The following is a 19,451-nucleotide window of genomic DNA, read 5'->3' on the forward strand; positions in this document are numbered from 1 at the left end:
GCACTAAATAACAAAATTAATGGAGAAAGGAACTTATTCACTTAGGGGAGCCGTAAAAAACCGTCATACTATTATTGACGATAATTCTGATTAATTTCAGTAATATGTACTACTATTTAAAATAAAAAATAGCTGCGTACTAAAAAGAAAAATTAATGAAAAAAATTTTACAATTTTGTTTGGAAGAAATATGAGAAATAGCCATACTCTTTTTAAAGTCAATGATGCTTAATTAATTTTGGTAATTGGTACTAATTGAAATTTTAAAGAAAATAAGCTATGAAAAAGAAATTATTAATGCCGAAATAGTAATAATTCGCTTAAGAGAAACGTAAAAAATTGCCATGTCGCCAATGATTCCTATTTAATTTTGGTAATAGCCCCTAACTTGTGTTATGCCAATTGGCGCAGTTTTAAAACATTTTAAATACCCTAATACGAATACAAAATATTATTATATAGTATGTTTGGTACCCATTAAAACTTACATAACCTTTTACATAACTCTTTATTAATTGTTGATATAAAATTAATGAACTCTTCCCACAATTGGATTTGTAATCAATCAAAAACAGTAATTTCTTCCATAGAGTGTAAAAATTAATTAATTATATTATTTTCAATATTTAACAGTCATCTATTTAACAGTCTTCATAAACAGTTAACAATGATCTATTGTCATCATTATGTCCAACAGTACTGTAGTCATATCCTAAAAAAAAAAAAAAATTCGAACAGAACCACCGTTTATAGAGAACTTATTGGTCGATCCGCAGACGTCTGTATATAGACAATTATTCCAAATTCAAAGTAACCCGCTTTCTAAAAAGTGGATTCCGAAACTAAATGAGGCTTTAACGTCGTGGGAAAAAAGAAAAAGGTAGACATTGGCGAGTTTTTACGGCAAGGTGTCCACAGGTAAAGCTATTTACCTGAAAGCAACCCCTGGGAGTTAACATCTTGAAAATAGTTGATAATGATCTTCCGTTTCTTATTTGATACCCTTTGGCACTTTGAATGATGGATGGGGTTTGGATTCTACGTGAGGATTTCGTAGAAAGTTGGCGACGACCCCCAAAATCCTTTCTAAATCGCTGGGATATTTTGAGTACCTGTCGCCTCCTAAAAATTCCTTTTTTCGCACCGAAATAAGGTTTTCACTGTCATATTTTCCTTTTACATATCGCTTAGTTTTTGAAATATTCCTGCTTTTTTCAAAGAACTGCTATAAAGAATCTTCAACTAAAAGGTATGTATATTGATTAGATTTCTAATTTTAGTTATCTGCTTTTCTTTTGAGTGTATAATTAAAATTATCAAATTAGAAATGATTTATTTATTTATATATTTATTTATTATTTATATATTTATTTATTATTTATGTATTTATTTATTATTTATTTATTTATTTATTTATTATCTATATTTATCTATTTATTATTTATATTATTTCAAAACTCTTTTATTAGTTTTTTTTTTCATTATTATTTTTACTAAGTTGTACCGAAGGTTCAAATACAGGTATTTATAAATATTTTTAATATTTCAAATTCTGAATTAGTTACATTCATAAAAACTGATACTGGATATAAAAATAATAATTATAAACAGTGTTTATCTTAGTTGTAGTGGTTTAAAGTTTCAAATAGTCGCATTTAATAAATATTAATCAATTTGATGCAAAAAATGAATAAAATGCTTAATTAACACTCTTAAAGATTAATATTGAAAATAGAAAAGTTTTACTTATCAGCATTACTTACAAGTTTTCACATAGCCGCATTTTTGAAGTATCTTCAATTTGTGAAAAAATAATTAATAAATTTTAAAAATTATACTCTTAAAAACTGTTAATGGAAATAGTAAACAGTTTTTTGGATAAATTATGAAAACCCACAGTGAGATATTTAAGTTTAACTAATATAAATAAAAGTAATTAATTAAATGTTCACAATAGTATAAATAAGACATTGCTTTAAAAAAGAATTGAACACGTCGCTTTTTTGATTTTTTTCTACATTGCATCATATTTTAATTTATAACATTTCAAAGTTATTATAATATAAATGTATAGTTTTACATTTAAATAAAAAGTATTAAAATTTTATATTGTATGGTTCGAAACAAAGAATTATTCATAGTATATAATTACTTATCTCTAGTGTTATTTTTTAAATATTAAAATTATTACAATATATTTTACTAATTATAATAATAGTATTATTTATTAAAAGCTATTTAATTACTTTTCATCTTGTAATATCAATTTGCGTTTTTAAGAATTGAAACTATAACATGCAAATAATTAATATGAATTTAAATTTAGCAGTTTTATGAGGTTCAATTGTGTAAAAAATTTTATTGGAATTACGATATGAATCATGATCAATTAGGGAAAAGAGCATAATATGAACAGATGTGTCCCGATTTTCATAAATCCACACTGCGAAAATATTTTTTAAAAAAATTGCTAGAGTAAAGCTATCATAAAACTTCTGTTTTAGACGATTACCTGTGTAGAACAGCAATTTATTTTACAGCAAGAAAAAAGATTTTTAAAGGTAAGAAGACAATTGTCAAATAGAGAAAAATTGAATTCGAGTGAAATTCGGAACAATTTTTAGCACATTTTAATCACTTTTCCATAAAAAAAAAAATTTTTTTTTTTAAATTATTGCATCCCTCAACATTAATGGCCCATGAAAACAAAATTGATCATCCGTTCACCCACATAAAAAATCCCCAATGAATTTCAGAATTTTTTCTCATAAAAATATATTTTTCTCTATAGGTCCATTGAATTGTCACTTGAATCGTTGAAGAATGATTCATAGAAATGTCCACCAAAGTATACCCTCATAATCATCTATTGTGTATTGGTGCCCTGTCTAGACGACAAAGGGACAACCGCATCTTACCCTGATCTTTACCCAGGTAAGATCATCCCTCACTTCACATCTGTTTGCGAAACTAGTTGGACTACCACAATCCCCACAGGTAAGTGTTTACATTTTCTTGACTCCCCTTTCATACCGTGTTTGCCTAGTTATGATCAGTTAATATTATGGATTTGAAAGACTGGTACTATAGTACATAATAACTATCGTTGTATTATATAATAACTATCTTTGTATTTTGTATCCTGTATCAATTTATTTTAGGTATGATGTGTGTTTTACATTAAATTGTGATGAAATTTAAATGATATAATGTAATATATTAAATTATTTAAACCTGTAATTTATTAATTAAAAGACCTATATTAAGACAAATTTAATTTAAAAAAAACTTTACTTTTAAATTATCTTATTTACGATAGCTGTTTTCTTTTTATTTCATTTTGTAAAAATGTAAAGTAAGCTTATCAATACCTATGTTGCCACCCTAGAGGGAGAATAGGGAAAACCTGGAAAATAACTGGAATTTAAAAATTATCAGAAATAACAGGGAATTTTAAAGTTTTCCTTAGAAACTAGGAAAATAAAGGGAATTTCATTTCTTATTTTCGTTTTTAAAAAGTGTCGACCTCTCAAAGCACATTTTATGCTATATTTAAAGATGATAGTTAGCTATACTATGCAATTTCGTTTACTATAGCCTTATTTTATGCATTAAGTTATTAAAGTTTCATTTATGCAACATTTAAATATGTTGAGATATTCCCTATAATTCTAAGTTTTCCAGTATTTAAAATTAATATAGAATCCTAATATAGCTCATACAAGAGCACAATGATTATGTGTTTCCTCCTAATATATTGTGTATAAAAGGTATACGAAAAACAAAAAAGATTTTTTTTTCAAAGATTTTAGTGACAATTCTGGAGACATTTGATACCTAATTCTGTTTTGTTGCATTGACTCGAATATAAAGTAATAATATAAAGTCTAGTTTTAACTATAAAATGACTGATGGTCAATAAATTCTCTTAAAACACTTAGATTCATTTAAAAATTTAACTAACAAAGCAACTAAGTAAAGAAGAATGAACTCTAAGAAATTAACAAAATATATTTCGGTCTAATATTTTTTTATTATTCCTTGCTAACTTGTCATGCTATAATAGACAGTAGACATTTCCTAGTTTTTTAATTTCGCATCATAATTGAATTAATATTTAATTCTTCAATCCCTTTCTCAAAAAGTATAACAGCTTACTTATTAATCAAATATTCAACAGGTTTTTTTTTTAATTATTATATAATACTAAAACTTTATCTGATTCACTTTGTAGAAAAAAATAGTTTATTGTGAATAAGTGATATTTATAATCCGTCAATAATATGGATTGCATACCAAAAAATTTACAATTCTTTTATCAAAATAAATTTCGTGAAAGATATTAAAGCATTGTTCATAAATCTAAGAAAATATAATAAAATTATGATCTATATTTTTAGTTATTTAAACAATTAAGACATAGATAAATTGTGATAATAATTTAAAACAGTTGTGTCATAAAATTTTAATAAAATGTCAGACTGGATAATATCGATTTAAATTGATTAAAAAACTTGTTAAAATTAATGATTTTCGAACTTTTGATTTCATCTGAATTTAATTTTTAAAGTTTTAAACAGCTGTATCTGATTTTTTTTTCTGTTTTTAGATCCAGTAATTTTAAAATTTTGTCTCAGTGGTCTGTTCCTACTTACGCCCTAAAAATAGCTTAAATTCTGGAAACTAGTATGCTTCTATAAATATTATTAATATATTTACCTAATATTATTATCGTATGTATGTATTATATCATTCAGCGCATAGAAAGTTCAGATGTGTATTTTGAAAACTTCTTCGTAAAATAACATTCACAAAGTGATATGAATTTTTTAATTAAGAAACTTTTTCTCTTGTGATAAAAAATACTTTTTTATTTCTATATCTCAAAATATTTCTAAACAATTTAAACTTATTCTTTGCTGTACCCTGCCAAAAATTCCGGATCAAATTACAGTATAAAGTACCCGGCACTTTGAGAGCATCATTCGCAAAATCTATTTTACCGTAAAATCCATTTTAACTGTAAAATATCATACCGTAATTTTTGCAGTAATATTTATTTAATTCGAATAATTCGGTGATCTTACGGTAATTATTACTGTAAAAGTTGCGTTTTATCAGGTTTTTTGTTCCGTAACATGTTTAGGTAAAAATGGATTTTACAGTAAAAAATACCGGCATCCTGAGTACTAATACTTTTACTGTAATTTGATTTGGAACGATTTACAATGTAACACATTTTATGGTGGACAATGACTGAATTTGCTTAACCAGACGACCTCTCCAAAAACAAAAAAAAACCTGTCATTTTTTGGCATTTCCAGATAGTGCGACCATTATGCTATTTACAAGAAGCTTTTTGATGTTGAAGATGTGTAAAATAAATAGATAGTAATTTTACACGCCTATAATCAATCACTTTTTTTGTTTATTTCAAGTCGAAGTAATTTTAAACTTTTTTGTGTTGATTAAAGTTTTTTTAAAAATCGAATTTCTATTTAACGAATTTTCCACATAACGAACTTTTTTGGGGAAATTAAGAACTTCGATAAGTGCAAATCCAACTGCGTATATTTTTAAATATTTGTTGCTTGGAATAAAAAATATTAATCTACGAAATTTAATTATTTATAAAATTTTAACGCGTTCTCACAGTTAGGTTGAAATTGCTGCTTATTTCTCCATAATATTTAAACACGTTTAGGATAATCCAGTTTGTTAATTAATAACAAAGAGGGATGAATATTAGATTTTTAATCTTTCTCCGTTCAGCCAGGAAATGGGCGTTTGAAATCATAGCTGTTATATTCATTTACTACTTCTTGCACTTAAACATCAAGATTAAGGACAGGGAGTCGCCTACCTGTCAAAATCTATTCAATGATTAAAAGAGATTTCAGGGGTCGGGAATTAAGGGTGAAGTTGGTCAGAACAAGTTCGTACTTGAATAGGATAAAATGTTTAGGTATTAAACTATGAAGGAAACTTAGAGTAGTAATTTTATTTCTACTTTAAGGAGCGAATATGCGAAAAAGAATTGAGGTCATTTCTTTGACACTCTGTCTTTCTTAAACTGTTGAAAAACATTAGGTAAGTTTTAATTTGCGAGAATAGTTGCCTTCTAGAATATAGTAAAATTTATCGTGTTTCTGGCTCCATGGGAGCACCATCAATCTCGATAATTTTTAAAGAAGCGCTTTGGTAATGACTTTTGGTAAAATTAACTATAAAATATAGTTTCATAATGTGTGATAAAATCCGGTAAAGGTGGTAAAATTTGGTATTTCTGTCATGATACTTTATAGCATGGCATAAAAACCATTTATTTATTTATTTGGTTGGTTGGTTGGTTGGTTGGTGTCGTATCCTCTATTGAATCATATTTCATGGTGTGCTTGAATAGTTTTTGTTATTTCCATGGCATTAAAAGAATACAAATCCTCTTCTGTGGGGTAGTTTAAGAGGTGAAGGCCTGCAGCGACTGCAGGGCAGTTAAAAACATGATATGGTGATTTATCTATTTATTTTTACGAAATGAGTCGTAATAAAAACTATAATATAGAAAATCAGAATTTCCGGTTAACCGCTACCACATGAGCGGAAAAATTACTGAATGAATGGTTTAAATACCGTATATTTTGGTTTTATTCACTTGAATTTCTGTTTTTTCGTTTGTTTGTTTTTTTATTTTACCAAAAATGTAATTACCATACAGTAGGTTAATTTTTATTACAAGTATTAATTTTATTGTTCTTAAATATTTTTACTTGTATTAATTTTATTATTCTTAAATTTTTTCTTCATGGAAAAACAAGAAATTTTGTGCTAAATAAACCATTTTTTAACATTTTTTCAATTGTAATTAAAAATATTCTCTAACTCTGAGCCGAATGCATTTTTTATTGTAGCTATTTCATAAAATGAAAATTTATTTAATTGGGAAATTGAGAATCTGATTGATGTATTTTAGGTTGGACAGACGAATCAGATCCAATAAGAATCTAGAACCCAAATTTTCTGAAAATTATGAATTTATATATTATAATCCCTTGAAATTTTAACATTTTGTTGCAGTTTGCTCATCTGACAGAATAATTCGAAATATTGATAAGAGAATTATTATTAACTGAATAATTATGACATTGCGTAAAAAGCGGACCACCCGGGCAAAATACAAAATTTGAAGGAAATATCGGTTGAATTGTTCCTGAGAAATCAAATTTTAAATATCTGACGTTTTTGAAATTCAATTTCTCAGGACCTATTCACTATTTTGCACAAATTTTGTACTTTGCCATGTAAAATTACATTCTTTAAGATGATGCAAAAAGTTTTACATCTTAAAACTCAAAATTTTTCCATTTCACTCAATTTCGTTCAAATCCGAGTATTTTTCATGATATTTGAAAAAAAAATTCGAAATTTTGTTTCATAAATCAATTTTAAATTTTTTAAAGTGTTTTAGTTACTTTAGGATTTTCAAAAATACATAGCACAAATCTATTACTTTTTGGTGCTAGTCTTGGTGTTAAAAAAGAGAAAAACATTTCTCGAAAAAAAGAAGGGCACCCCATCGCAAATTTTGACCATGCTCTGCCTTATCTAAATAAAAAATATTTCTATTGCAATCGGGTAAAAATTTCATTGCAGAATTTCTTATTCCAGATTCTGCTCGACAAAACTACAGCCATGAAATCTCAAATATACTTGCTGTACCTCATCTATCTCTTTGTTCCTACCATTTTGAGTTCAGCCATTAAAGACGATTCTAGGCAACTTCCCTCCCATGCTAGTACAGAAAATAAACATGAAAGACATTCAAAAAGTCAACATCAAGACGAACAGCTTAGAAAGAGTAAGAATAAAAAGAATGGTCAGCAGGTCAACATTGGAAGTCGGTATCTGAAAAAACGTCCTACCAGGAGGCGCCTGGACAAATCCTCTCTTTTGGAAATACTTGGAGAAGATTATGAGGTAAACTTATATTAATATATTTTTATTTATATCTATTAGTAACATTTTTTTTAAATTTTAATACATCGTTAGAACTGTATGCAAATACTTTAGCAATGATGATTATAATCATCATTGCTATATTAATTGAACTAGAGTTAGTGAAATTTTTAAAATCGATACATTTTAAACACTTCTTGTTTCATTATAAAATAAATAAATAAAATTGTGAGAACAAATGAAAGGATATAAACAAATAAATTTGTGTAAGCAAATTGTGACTGAAAAGAAAGAGCCTTTTGTACCAAAATTAACTTTTCCTTAAATTTTAAGAGTTTAACAAAATTATCTTCAGAGAAAAAGCTTTTGTTCTTGACTAAATGCTTAATACTAGTAGGCTTCACCCCTCGCTCGTTTACTTTGCCCAAACCCCAAAGATTAGTTTACAAACTTATATGGTTTGTTTTGTAAACCATGCCCTCTTATCTCGCTACTAAGCTAATCAATTTGAAATGAGTTCTACAGTAAAATCTTAAGAATTTAAATCAACTACTAAAATCTTTAAAACTAATTCCCCCTTAAAAAGTTTTAAAATTTTTATCAATGGAAAGTTATTGAAATAAAAAATTTTAAATTGAAATAAATGATCTGCACCAGAAAAATTACAAAAAACAAAACAATAATTATGCTTTTAGAAAACAATGTGTATGGCGGCACGCCTCCTACGCATTCTTTATAGTTAAGTTTTTCATAACTTTCATCAACGCTTTCTTCTGCTTTTCCAGCAGACTTATTTTTATTACACTTAAAAAGCGTAACAGCTCGACTAACACTCATCATAGCAATAACAGTAAATTAAATTATTATTATTATTAAACCTGCACAATTATAACTAAAGCATAATATGGAACACTTTATTGTTTATTGATATGAGCTTTTCACCATTCAATTCTTCCCAACTGACAACTCAGTTTGTTTCAGCCTTTCTTTGTCCACACGAGAAAAGAATTTTCCTTCAGAAATTTGTAAACATGCTTGTTTACGCTTTCGTGCCTATGATAGCTCCTAAGATTGATATTTAAATTTTTTGTTCCCAACGCGAAAACGAAATGAGGACTTTCGTGGTCACCGCGTAAGATATATATATATGTATATATATAATAATAAAAATTATTTAGTAATAACAAAAGCTGAAGAAATAGAAACCTGAAAGTGCAAAAATACATTTGAATCATTTCTAAATTAGTAACTAACTGTTTCATTCTTAATGTTTCATGCTTATAAAAAAATGTCTAAAATTTATTTAAAATTTTATAAGAGTACTGCATTAAAATTTTTCTTGAGCTAAAATTATTTTTATTTCCTATAATACATATATTTTATGTAACAAGCAGTGTTGTAATGTCCATTTTTTCAGTCGCGAAACGTGTAAGCTTCAACATTCTTCCTCTGTAGAAAGATTATTATAAACTTATGTTTGTAACTACATTTCTCCAAATTAAAAAAAAAATAAAAATAATCCCAAATTCCAAAAAAATATATATATATAATCTCATTTAGTTTAAATTCATTGGACGAATTAATGCTGACATTTAAAAACAAATAACTAAAAATATAAATAGAAAAGTTATTAAAGAATACACGCGAAAGTTAATTATGGCGTGTGGTTACGATATTTCGTGCCAAATATGTTTGCATCAAAAACAGCAGCAGGAAGAAATTTTGTGATTAACAAAATCTTTACGTAACCAACTTTAAAAGAACAAAAATAATATTTTACAGAACATAATTGAAGAACTAAGCAAATTTTACAATAAATCTAAAAAACTTGAAAAAGTATCTTATGCTTTATTTATTTTACTGTCAAATACATTAATGATCAAATTTGATTACACTTATTTATTGCTACCCAATTAGAACGTATGGTGAGTTACAATACAATTTTACCATATAGTAACAGCGCATTTATAGTAAAAAAAATTTCTGACCTAATTTGATTAGTCATTCTTTTTCCCGATGTTAAAACTACTATGTTTTCGAAACATGTTTGCTTTATGCATCAGGAAATTTTATTTTCTTGTCTTAAAAACTATAGACATTCTAAAATATTTTAGTACAGTACATCCTTTTTTTGCATGAAAAGGGTTTCGTAATTATATATAATCGTGTTATATATATAATTATACATATTTCGTAATTATATATGACAATAATTAATTATATATTTATTTATCATATATTTATTTATTATATATTTATGACAATTTCTTTTGTACTGCTTGTGAAAAGTCTTAGGCAATGTACAGCGAGATTTATTTTAAAATACAAAAGCAAATAATGGATTATACCTTTGTTCAACAAAATATTTATGTCTGAACGAACGTAAGGAGCCATTCAAATATTACATAAACACAGTTCTGGAAATTTAGAACTCCCGTCACTCCGTGTCACCAAAAACATGCAAATCACAAAGCCCCTTCACACTAACATAAGAAAATCGCAATGTCCTCTTCGTTTCGGGTTTTAACTTAGACGTTTATTGTATGAAACTAACTTTAGAGTTAAATTAAAATAAAAGATGTAACTTTGCACAAAACAAACTTTGCGCCCTCATTTGTTTTATAAAATTTTCAGTAGAATATTCTTTCGATTCTCTGTAATCTCTGTAATCTTCTTCCTGAAGTATAACAAACTGAACTGAATTTTAAATGGATGAAATGTGTATAAACCATTAAAAATTTTGTTTTTTCTCTCTTTCTGCGCTTCGCTTTATACTTTTTCCTCATGTTCTGCGTATTTGATTATAATCCTGGATGCTTTTAATTTAATTGTGAAAATGTTATTAAAGTTATGTTTAAATTTCGCATTTCTCCTTTGTTATCTTTAAGGGTTCATCTATTTAAGATGCAGAATTTAATACATGCAACCTAAAAATAGATCAAATCTCTCCTTGGCAGAAAAAATAAACAAATCACAAATCGCCTCCTTTCATTAGGCGTTTATAGACTCAGGCTCAAATTGCACGGCTGCTAATAACAAAAGTAGTACATACTTTGCATTAATACAAGCCACCATTAGTTGTTAGTTGGCTCCAGTTTCAAATTTACCTGCCAATAGTGCGTATACTCCACTTTTCGCTTACTGCAATTTTTGGGACACCCGATATTTATTTATTTTTTATTCCCAATGGCAGAGAACTTGACGTAAAGGGGAAAAAAGACATGAACAAAAAAAAAGAAAACAAAAAAAAGTCATTGTCTCATTCGGTCTCGAGTCTCCCAATAACGCTCGACCAAGGAACTCCCACGAAGCGCTCTGCAGTGGTAAAAGTGATGACCATCCATGATGACGTGATCCCCACAGAAGTAACAAAAGGGGTCAGGGAGGACACCAATAGAAAATAGATGTCCAGCCAAACACCCGATATAATTAATATTAGTTTTGGGGATGCGATATTGAAATAAAATTTCATAGATTTTTATTAACATAAATAAAATATGTCATTAGTTCTTGAAAACGATACAAAAAAGTAACAATATATTGGATTTTATAATTTTTAAATTTTTTTTTTTATATTCTTTATTTAATTTTATCTTTCTTCTTCAGCCAAATTTGATGACTGCTGATAGACCTAAGAGAACCGTCATTTCCATCCCCTCCCACGAAGTCAATGTCGACAAGCTAAACAACAGATGGTCTCAAGAAGAACTGATGAAGCAGATGAGCAAATTAAACCTGACCGAAGAACTCAGCAGTGTGGATCCCAGTCTCGTCCCTCTTGAAGACAAGATACGCCAATGGATGATGCGGAGATCTTCCTGTCCAATTCACTTCTCGTGGAAAGACTTGGGAAAGAAATACTGGCCACGATGGGTGAGAGAAGGAGTCTGCCTTAAGAGGGATGGTTATTGTTCTTTTCCAGCTGGGATGAACTGTGTACCAGGCGCCACTACCTCAGTTCAGCTTCTAAATTGGCAATGCGAGTTGAAAGAGTTTGAGCCATTGCCAAGGCATAAAAGAAGTCCGATTAAGGATTCTGATAGAGAAACTTCTGTTTTATATAAAAGACCTCCGGTGCCGCCCCTTCCCACAGAAAGAAGGCGCTTGAAAAGAAACTGTTCCTGGGTTAAAGTTCCCTTTCCTATTACCATTGACTGCTTCTGTACCTGTTGAGAAAATTGTTGAACTATTTGATACAAGAAACAAAAACTACCATTTCCGTAAAAAAAAAATCAGTTGAACTCGCAATGAGAAATGGTGTTTAGGTTAAACTATTGTTCTCTGTTACGAATTACTGTTTTTTCAACTTTTGGATGTTCATAAATTGAAATAAACATTACGCTTTGAACACTATGATCGAATCACAGTTACTATATGAGTGATAATCAGCCTAACAATAAATGTATCTGTAATTATGTCCATGCATGCCAAAGTTCTGCAACTAGTGAAAGTATCGACATAAATTTTTAAAATTGTTAGGTTTTTATAATGGAGCATATCGCAGCGATGATTTGTCTCACAAAAGAATAGCAGAGGATAAGCATCTCACAGCATTATGTATTTATGGTAATCATTGTAAAAACTGTGGATTTTTAAATTATAGTTGACATTTTTATATTTTTAGTTTGAATCTTTTTAACTCTCATAATTATTTTTGACTCTCATAATCTCACATTGGTATAAATTGTTTTTTATTGGTATTATTTGCTTCATTGGTATAATTTGTTTTATTAGCATTATTTGTTTTTTATTAGTAATATTGATTGAACTGGTTTTTAAGCTAACTTAGCTTCTTAAGAAAAAGTTAGTTAAAACAAAGGTTTTTTCCTGTAATTAAACAAACTCATAACCAAGTGATTAAGAAACTCGTGTAATTAATTTTTTATTTACGAGTGATCCTCAAAAATTTTATTAAATAAACTCCCCAGTAAAATGTTATTACTTTACTTCAAAATTTTAATTTTAACAACTATTTTAATTTTCAAAACTATTATTTTGAAACTAAATGCCAAGTATTATTTTTAATTGTTATTTAAACTATTTTGATACTTCTTTTACCGTATCTATGAATTTAATGATTTAAGTTTCTTTCTTGGGAATATGCAAACTTAATTACACATTTTTACGCAATTTATTTGTAAAATACTTACAACTAACAATATATCCTATTTTCCAAGATTGAAATCAAGAGTGAATTTTTTTCAGTTTTACTCACTGTTTATTCATATTGTTTTATACGTATTTTCTGTATATAGTTTTTAAAACATTCCAAGATGTAAATATGTAAATATTACGTACTAGATTTTTGTACATATTTTATTATTTATCTCACAACAGCATTTTCCTCTAGATTGATGTTAACTAAATGTTGCTATAAACTGAATTCTACGCATTGAGCTGGATGTGTATAATCGAAGAGATTGGCGAAAATAGTTTTTAAGTGGCATTTTTTTAAATTTAGGTATACCAGCTTTAGAAAATATACAAATGACTGAAAGCTGCTTTTTCATTCCTAATTCACAGTAAAACTCGTTTAGTTTTAATGAATTAAACAAAATCATGCTCTTTACATGCAGCTGAACATATTAATATGTTTCACTGTTCAATATGTTGCCCTTTTTCAGAATTTCACATGATACCTTTTTCAAATATGCTAAGTAGTGGCCGTAATCATAAAATAAACATGTATTAAATGTTCTGAAATATTTTCCTTTTGTTTAGTAGCTCAACATGTTGCCTCTTTTCAGCATGTCACTTGATTACCTCCTTTAATAGGCTCTTCAATTTTGCTAAATAGTAGCTTCAATGTTGAAACAAACATGTATTAAATGCCATCAAGTATTTCCATTATGTTTAATAGCTAAACATGTTGCCCTGTGTTTAATTTCTCAACATGTATTAGATCAGTCTGTTTAGACTATATGCATACAATGTATTGATAGTCTAATCTATTATTGTTAAAATTGTGTATACCAAAAAAATTATTAATAAAACTTTGTTAAAATAAATTATTTACTGTGTTAATTTTGTATTAAGTAAACAACCGTATCAACTTTTTAGCAATCCACCATATTTTTTAATAAGCTTATTCAAATAATAATTAAATATGACATTATTTTTGTGCATGCATCATCTTAAAATAATAGTAAATTTAAAATCAACGAATGATATAGATAATTGCTTAAATATATCGTTCTTTTTAAAGAATGATGTATAATTTCCGAATTAATTTGTGTTTCTCCATACGTTTTCATTTTAATGCAAAAAATAATACATAACTTTAAAAAACATTTACCAAAATTCTGAAAACAATCAAGGCTTTCATGAAAATAATGAGTAAAGAAAAAACATACATATGATGTAGAAAAAAAACGTCACCTCATCTTTCATTATCTTTAAGTTACATAATGTTATTTTGTACTGCAATTCTTATTAAATCTGATTTTTTTTGTTACAGAAAAGTCTTTATCTTCTGAAAATCTCGAAGATCGTTCAAAGCAATTATAAACCTTGATAAACGTCATCTGCTGCCAAAATGCCGTTTAAACTGTGCGAAATACCATTTGAAAGAGGGAAAAACCTCTAATAGGATAAAATAAAATATTTTTGATCAATCTATCAGAATTTTCTAAAGCATAGAAGCATTAAACTTTCGAGCTAAAGATTATTAACTAATTAGTTTAATGTTTTTTTAACTATTTTTGCTCTATTTAAATAATAGATAGATTATTTTTTATTTTTCAGAAAAAAATTAATCTCAAAAATTGCTGCTCCATTCATAAAAATTAATAATAAATGCAATACAATACAATAACAATGAAAAATTGCCGAATTTTTTTTTCCATCCTGAATCAGTTAGACTTCAAAAGAATATAACTTTAGATTTATTTTTATCGTCATAGTCGAAATAATTTTTTTTCTCCAAATAGTTTATGATTGCATTCACAAAAACTAATTCACGAGACCGGTTATAAATTACTAATGCAATAAACATTTTGGTACAGTTTTTAATATCTTATTATGAAAAGGAGAAACACTTAATCCAAAAAAAAATTTCCGTCTGTACCTTCACAACCATAATTGATTCTATTCCTTATTAGCATTTTGAATTTTAATTGCAAATTGAATTCCAGTAAAACACGCGTTAAACTGATAAATAATTCGCTAATTTTTTTGTGTTTCTCAGATGCTTATGGACAATGCTTATGGCTTCTTTTTTTTTACGCACACACTTAAAGAAAAGAAATGCCATTGTCTTCCTGGAAATAAAATCAATATTCATTGACGAAATTATTCGAAACTGAGTTTCAAAACGATATATTTATGCACGCAATATTCAAATGTCCCTTAGAGTTCAAAGTATTCAAAATATTAACATACGACTCAGCAAATAATATCTTAAATAATACGATAAAATCGCTCTGACTTAAGGGATAGAGTGTTCACCACCCAATGAAGTGAACCAGGTTCAATTCCTAGCGGTGGTTGGTATAAGAATTCTGTACTCGACAAGTACCGACTGTCGTAAAGTGTCCTCCGTGGTAGACGGATAATGTAATGTTACAATCCCCTGCCATGAGCCGCGATGGCTCAGGGGATTGAGCGTTCGCCTTCCAATGAGGCGAACCGGGATAGAATCCCAGTCGATACAAATTCCGCATGCGGCTTGCACCGACCACAGTTCTGACGTGAAATATACTCAGTGGTAGACGGATCATTGGTTAGAGTCCCCTTGCCGTCAGGCTAATCGTAGAAGGTTCTCGTGGTCTCCCTCTCCATGTAACGCCAATGCGGGTTAGCTCCATCAAATAGTCCTCCACGAAGGCAAAATTTCTCCCAATACTCGATCCGGGAGTTCCCTTTTTTTCTGGACTGGGTTCAAAATTACAAGGCTACGGAATTGAACATTAGTAGTCGTAAACCCAAAAGTTGGGTCTGCTGTTCAGCGATGGTTGTAAAATAAAATAAAAAACCCTTGCCTTCGGACTAATTGTTGGAGGGTTTCGTAATTTTTTCTCTGAATAACGCAAATGATGGTTAGTAACACAAAAGCCCTCACGAAGGCTAGTTTAGTCCAATACTTGATCCAAGAGTTCCCCTGTTTTCTGGGAGTGGTTCAGCATTACAAGGCTACGAAATTGAATATTGATAGTAGGAAACTCAAAATTGGATCGGCTGTTCAACGTTGGTTGTGAAATAAATTAACATATTATGATTGATATGTTAAGTATTATTGTAGAATACAGCTATGAAAATATTCTTATGTGTAAGTGCATTTAACATTTATTATCAATAAGTAGGGTAAACCAACCAGTGAAGGAACACTACCCAGTGATGGAACATATCATATATATTGATTAAAAATAAGAATTTGAAGGTTTTTCCTTAGATTGATTGGTAACAATAGCTTACTGTCAAACAATAGGAAGTCATCTAGCACTGTTTTGAATTACCTGGTCAAATAGAATTCCCTGGAAAAAATTTTGAATTTGTTATTATCTCTGCAACACCTTCTTTCTTTGAAAAAATTATAAGGTGAGTGTTTGTATTTATATGTTTGAAGTGGAATTAATTGCATGCAATAGTTTCATTTTTCCCACTGTGAAAAGGAGAATTCAAAATATAGTTATTGAAGTTACGTTTTATTTTTTTTAAGCATCATAGCATAATAAAGTACTGAAATAAAGGGATGTTTATTCACTGGATCACCAAATGATAAGAAACCAGTGAAGGAACGAGTGTTCCTTTACTGGGTTTTTTTCTAAGTTAATGAAAATAAAAGATAAACTTTAATTTTCTTGTACCTTTAGTGATGTTCCGCATCAAAAGTATGTTAAAAATCGAAAAACAACTTCTAACCAGTGAGGGAACAGGCATGTTCCTTTACTGGGCATAGATTTCCCAGTGAATGAACAGTATGTGTTAATATGTTGACACTTTAATTTTCAATTCATGATTACAAAAAAAAGTTAACATTTTCCAAGTGTTTATATGTTATAATTTCAAGAATATGCTTGTTTTTAAATATTTGAGTGGCTTGTAAATTCATAAAGAGCATTAAAAAATAGCCAAAATTAAGTGTTCCTTTACCGTGTGCTCATTCACTGGTAAGAGCTGTTCCTTCACTTGGTCTTCTTACTACTTGTTATTTGAACCTCCAAAACTTAAAACAATATTATATAAGTTCTCTACAATTTTTTTACATAATTTGCAATTAGTAACAAATATGTTGACACTGACATTTAACTAAAAATACGAATTTTGAAATTAATATGATTTTTTTAAAAGGCAAACGAAGCTTAAGTGCTCCTTCACTGGTTAGTTTACCCTATAACCATGAAATCTGAGTTTTATTTAAAAAATATCTTAAACGAAATAGAAATTTCTTGTATAAAAAGAACCTCCATTTTGGCAGTTCAAGTTGTTGGAACTCAGCTCAGCGAGATAATAAATCGCCAAGTATGAATTCTCGGGAGTTCGACAACAGGTATGGCGCCGACACCCTGCTAGTTTAACAATGACCTAAACAAAGTTCCGGAACAGGTAAGGGGACGACGACTAGATGGGGAGGCCGATTACCCAGTGGGAGAAAAAAAATAACTTCCATAGGTGGTCCTTGACCGCGGGTTCCTGAAAAGACCCTAGAACAACATTTTTGTCATAGACACCTAGACGATAACATCATTTTTCTACCCAGTTAAATAAAGATTAAATGCCTCTTACTATCATTTAACAAAAGCTGAAAATTCCTTTAGATTGTAGTTAGAAATGTTTAGTGCTTTTTGGATATTACCTAGAAGTAAAAGGGTCATTCTATAGGTATCGGCTATTAAGTTAAAGAGTGTAAGAGGAGTGAGAGAAAAAGGGGGAAATATGTTATTCTTTTATCTTAGCTTCGGAGTTCATGCTTCTTGTTATTTTTGTAATGATTATTACAAACTTCTCACTAAATATTCCATCAATATTTTTTTCAATGAAATATATATACACTGAGCAAAAAGTATGGTCAAAACTATTTGATTATGGTAAAATTCAGCGCGCTTCTGGCTATATAGGGACCTCGAAAAGCTATGTAATTTTTACTGAAGCACTTTGATAATGACTTTGGTAAAATTAACAATAAAATATGCTTTTATAATATGGATGATAAAATTTGGTAATAGTGGTAAAATTCGGTAATTTTATCATGATACCTTGAACTATGCATGAAAACTATTTATATGGTTAAATTTTCTTTCCAGTTTTATATTTTACTTCTAAATTTGTGGTAATAAAAACTAATTTTAAAAACCAGAATTTCCGGAAAACCGTTATCATACAAACAGAAAAATTACCAAATGAATGATTTAAGTAACGTATATTTTGGTTTTATAAACAGAATTGCGATTGTTTTTTTGCCAGAAATGTCATTACTATACAGTGCGGTAATTTTACCAGAATTTTTTCTCCAAAACATGAAGTATAATACAACTATGGTTTTAAGACAAAATTATAAAAATATTTGTATTCTGTATTTATAAAAAAAATGTGAATTTCAACGTAAAAGTGTTTCAATTAATTTTTAAAATTGATTTTATAACTAAGTGAACTTTATTGCTGAGCATTGATTAAGTTAAATATAGATAAGTAATTCAAAAAGTTCTTCAATTACTTGAATTTTTTTTCTTCGAGTTCTTGATTTTATATTTCTTGAGTGCAATGTAAACAATTTTGACCTTAAAAATGCATATTAAAAAAAATATATAAACATGCAATTCAATACTTCTTCCATAAGTGTTTTATTTTATTATACAATAAAAATTATCATTATTATGATTTGTGTGACGCTACCTTTGGGTGTTCGTGTGCCAAACGATATAATAAAAAATATTTTATTTCAGCTGCCCGACCAATCTAATCAAACAATAACAAAAAGTGTAAGAAGTGAAAATAGTATTCAGAGGAAAATTCAGGGAAAGAGTCCTTCAGAATGCAAGCTAACAAAAGAATAAAAATAAAATTATCAATTTTTATTTTTTATTTATTTTAGGTAATTAAAATATACCAATATGTCATTCCCTCACTTGTCCCCACTGCTGATTTAAAAAAAGAAAAAAATTGTTTCTGAAATAAAATAAAAAATTTTACAAATTCGTGTTTTTTATTTCAGAATACTGAAATATAGAATTCAGAAAATCAATTTTAAATTTAATTTCTGTTAAAAATATTAACACAGCACTATTTTAAACTTTGTCCCCAGTGTTTCGCGTCATTCCCTCACAACAATGTTCTTATCACCTGCAATCGTCTTAGAATAAAAATATTTTAATAAAAACTTCAGAAGTTAACAATTGGCATCATAGAACAAAATTGCAGTATGTTTCCATCTTCAACTTAAAGAAGCCTTGCTGTGGAATAAATCTGAATGAATCAAACCAGGTAAAATTTTTTACATTTGTCATTCCCTCATGTCATTTTTTAGAGTAAAATAAAATACAACTTCATGGAGAAAGTGGATA

At 28.4% G+C, this 19,451-nt stretch overlaps 1 protein-coding gene across 3 annotated transcripts; it reads left to right on the forward strand.

The window, feature by feature from the left end:
• Positions 1-930: 930 nt before the first annotated feature.
• LOC107444265 (noggin-2) lies at positions 931-13,961 on the forward strand. Of its 3 annotated transcripts, XR_015432631.1 has the most exons (5): positions 931-1,249; positions 2,792-2,997; positions 7,666-7,974; positions 11,560-12,268; positions 12,333-13,961. XR_015432631.1 is itself a non-coding variant. In XM_071182435.2 (4 exons), exons 3-4 carry the CDS (start codon positions 7,690-7,692, stop codon positions 12,124-12,126), a joined length of 852 nt encoding a protein of 283 aa, XP_071038536.1. In that variant the 5' UTR covers positions 976-1,249; positions 2,792-2,934; positions 7,666-7,689; the 3' UTR covers positions 12,127-13,961. The 3 variants fall into 3 exon arrangements, 2 of the variants coding, with proteins under 2 accessions (XP_071038536.1, XP_071038534.1); XM_071182435.2 differs by having other exon boundaries at positions 976-1,249; positions 2,792-2,934; positions 11,560-13,961; XM_071182433.2 differs by having other exon boundaries at positions 1,111-1,249; positions 11,560-13,961.
• Positions 13,962-19,451: the final 5,490 nt, after the last annotated feature.

This window comes from Parasteatoda tepidariorum, chromosome 3 (assembly GCF_982258835.1).
Source record: "Parasteatoda tepidariorum strain Cologne lab strain chromosome 3, Ptep-v5.0, whole genome shotgun sequence".
In the NCBI taxonomy this organism is placed as follows: domain Eukaryota; kingdom Metazoa; phylum Arthropoda; class Arachnida; order Araneae; family Theridiidae; genus Parasteatoda; species Parasteatoda tepidariorum.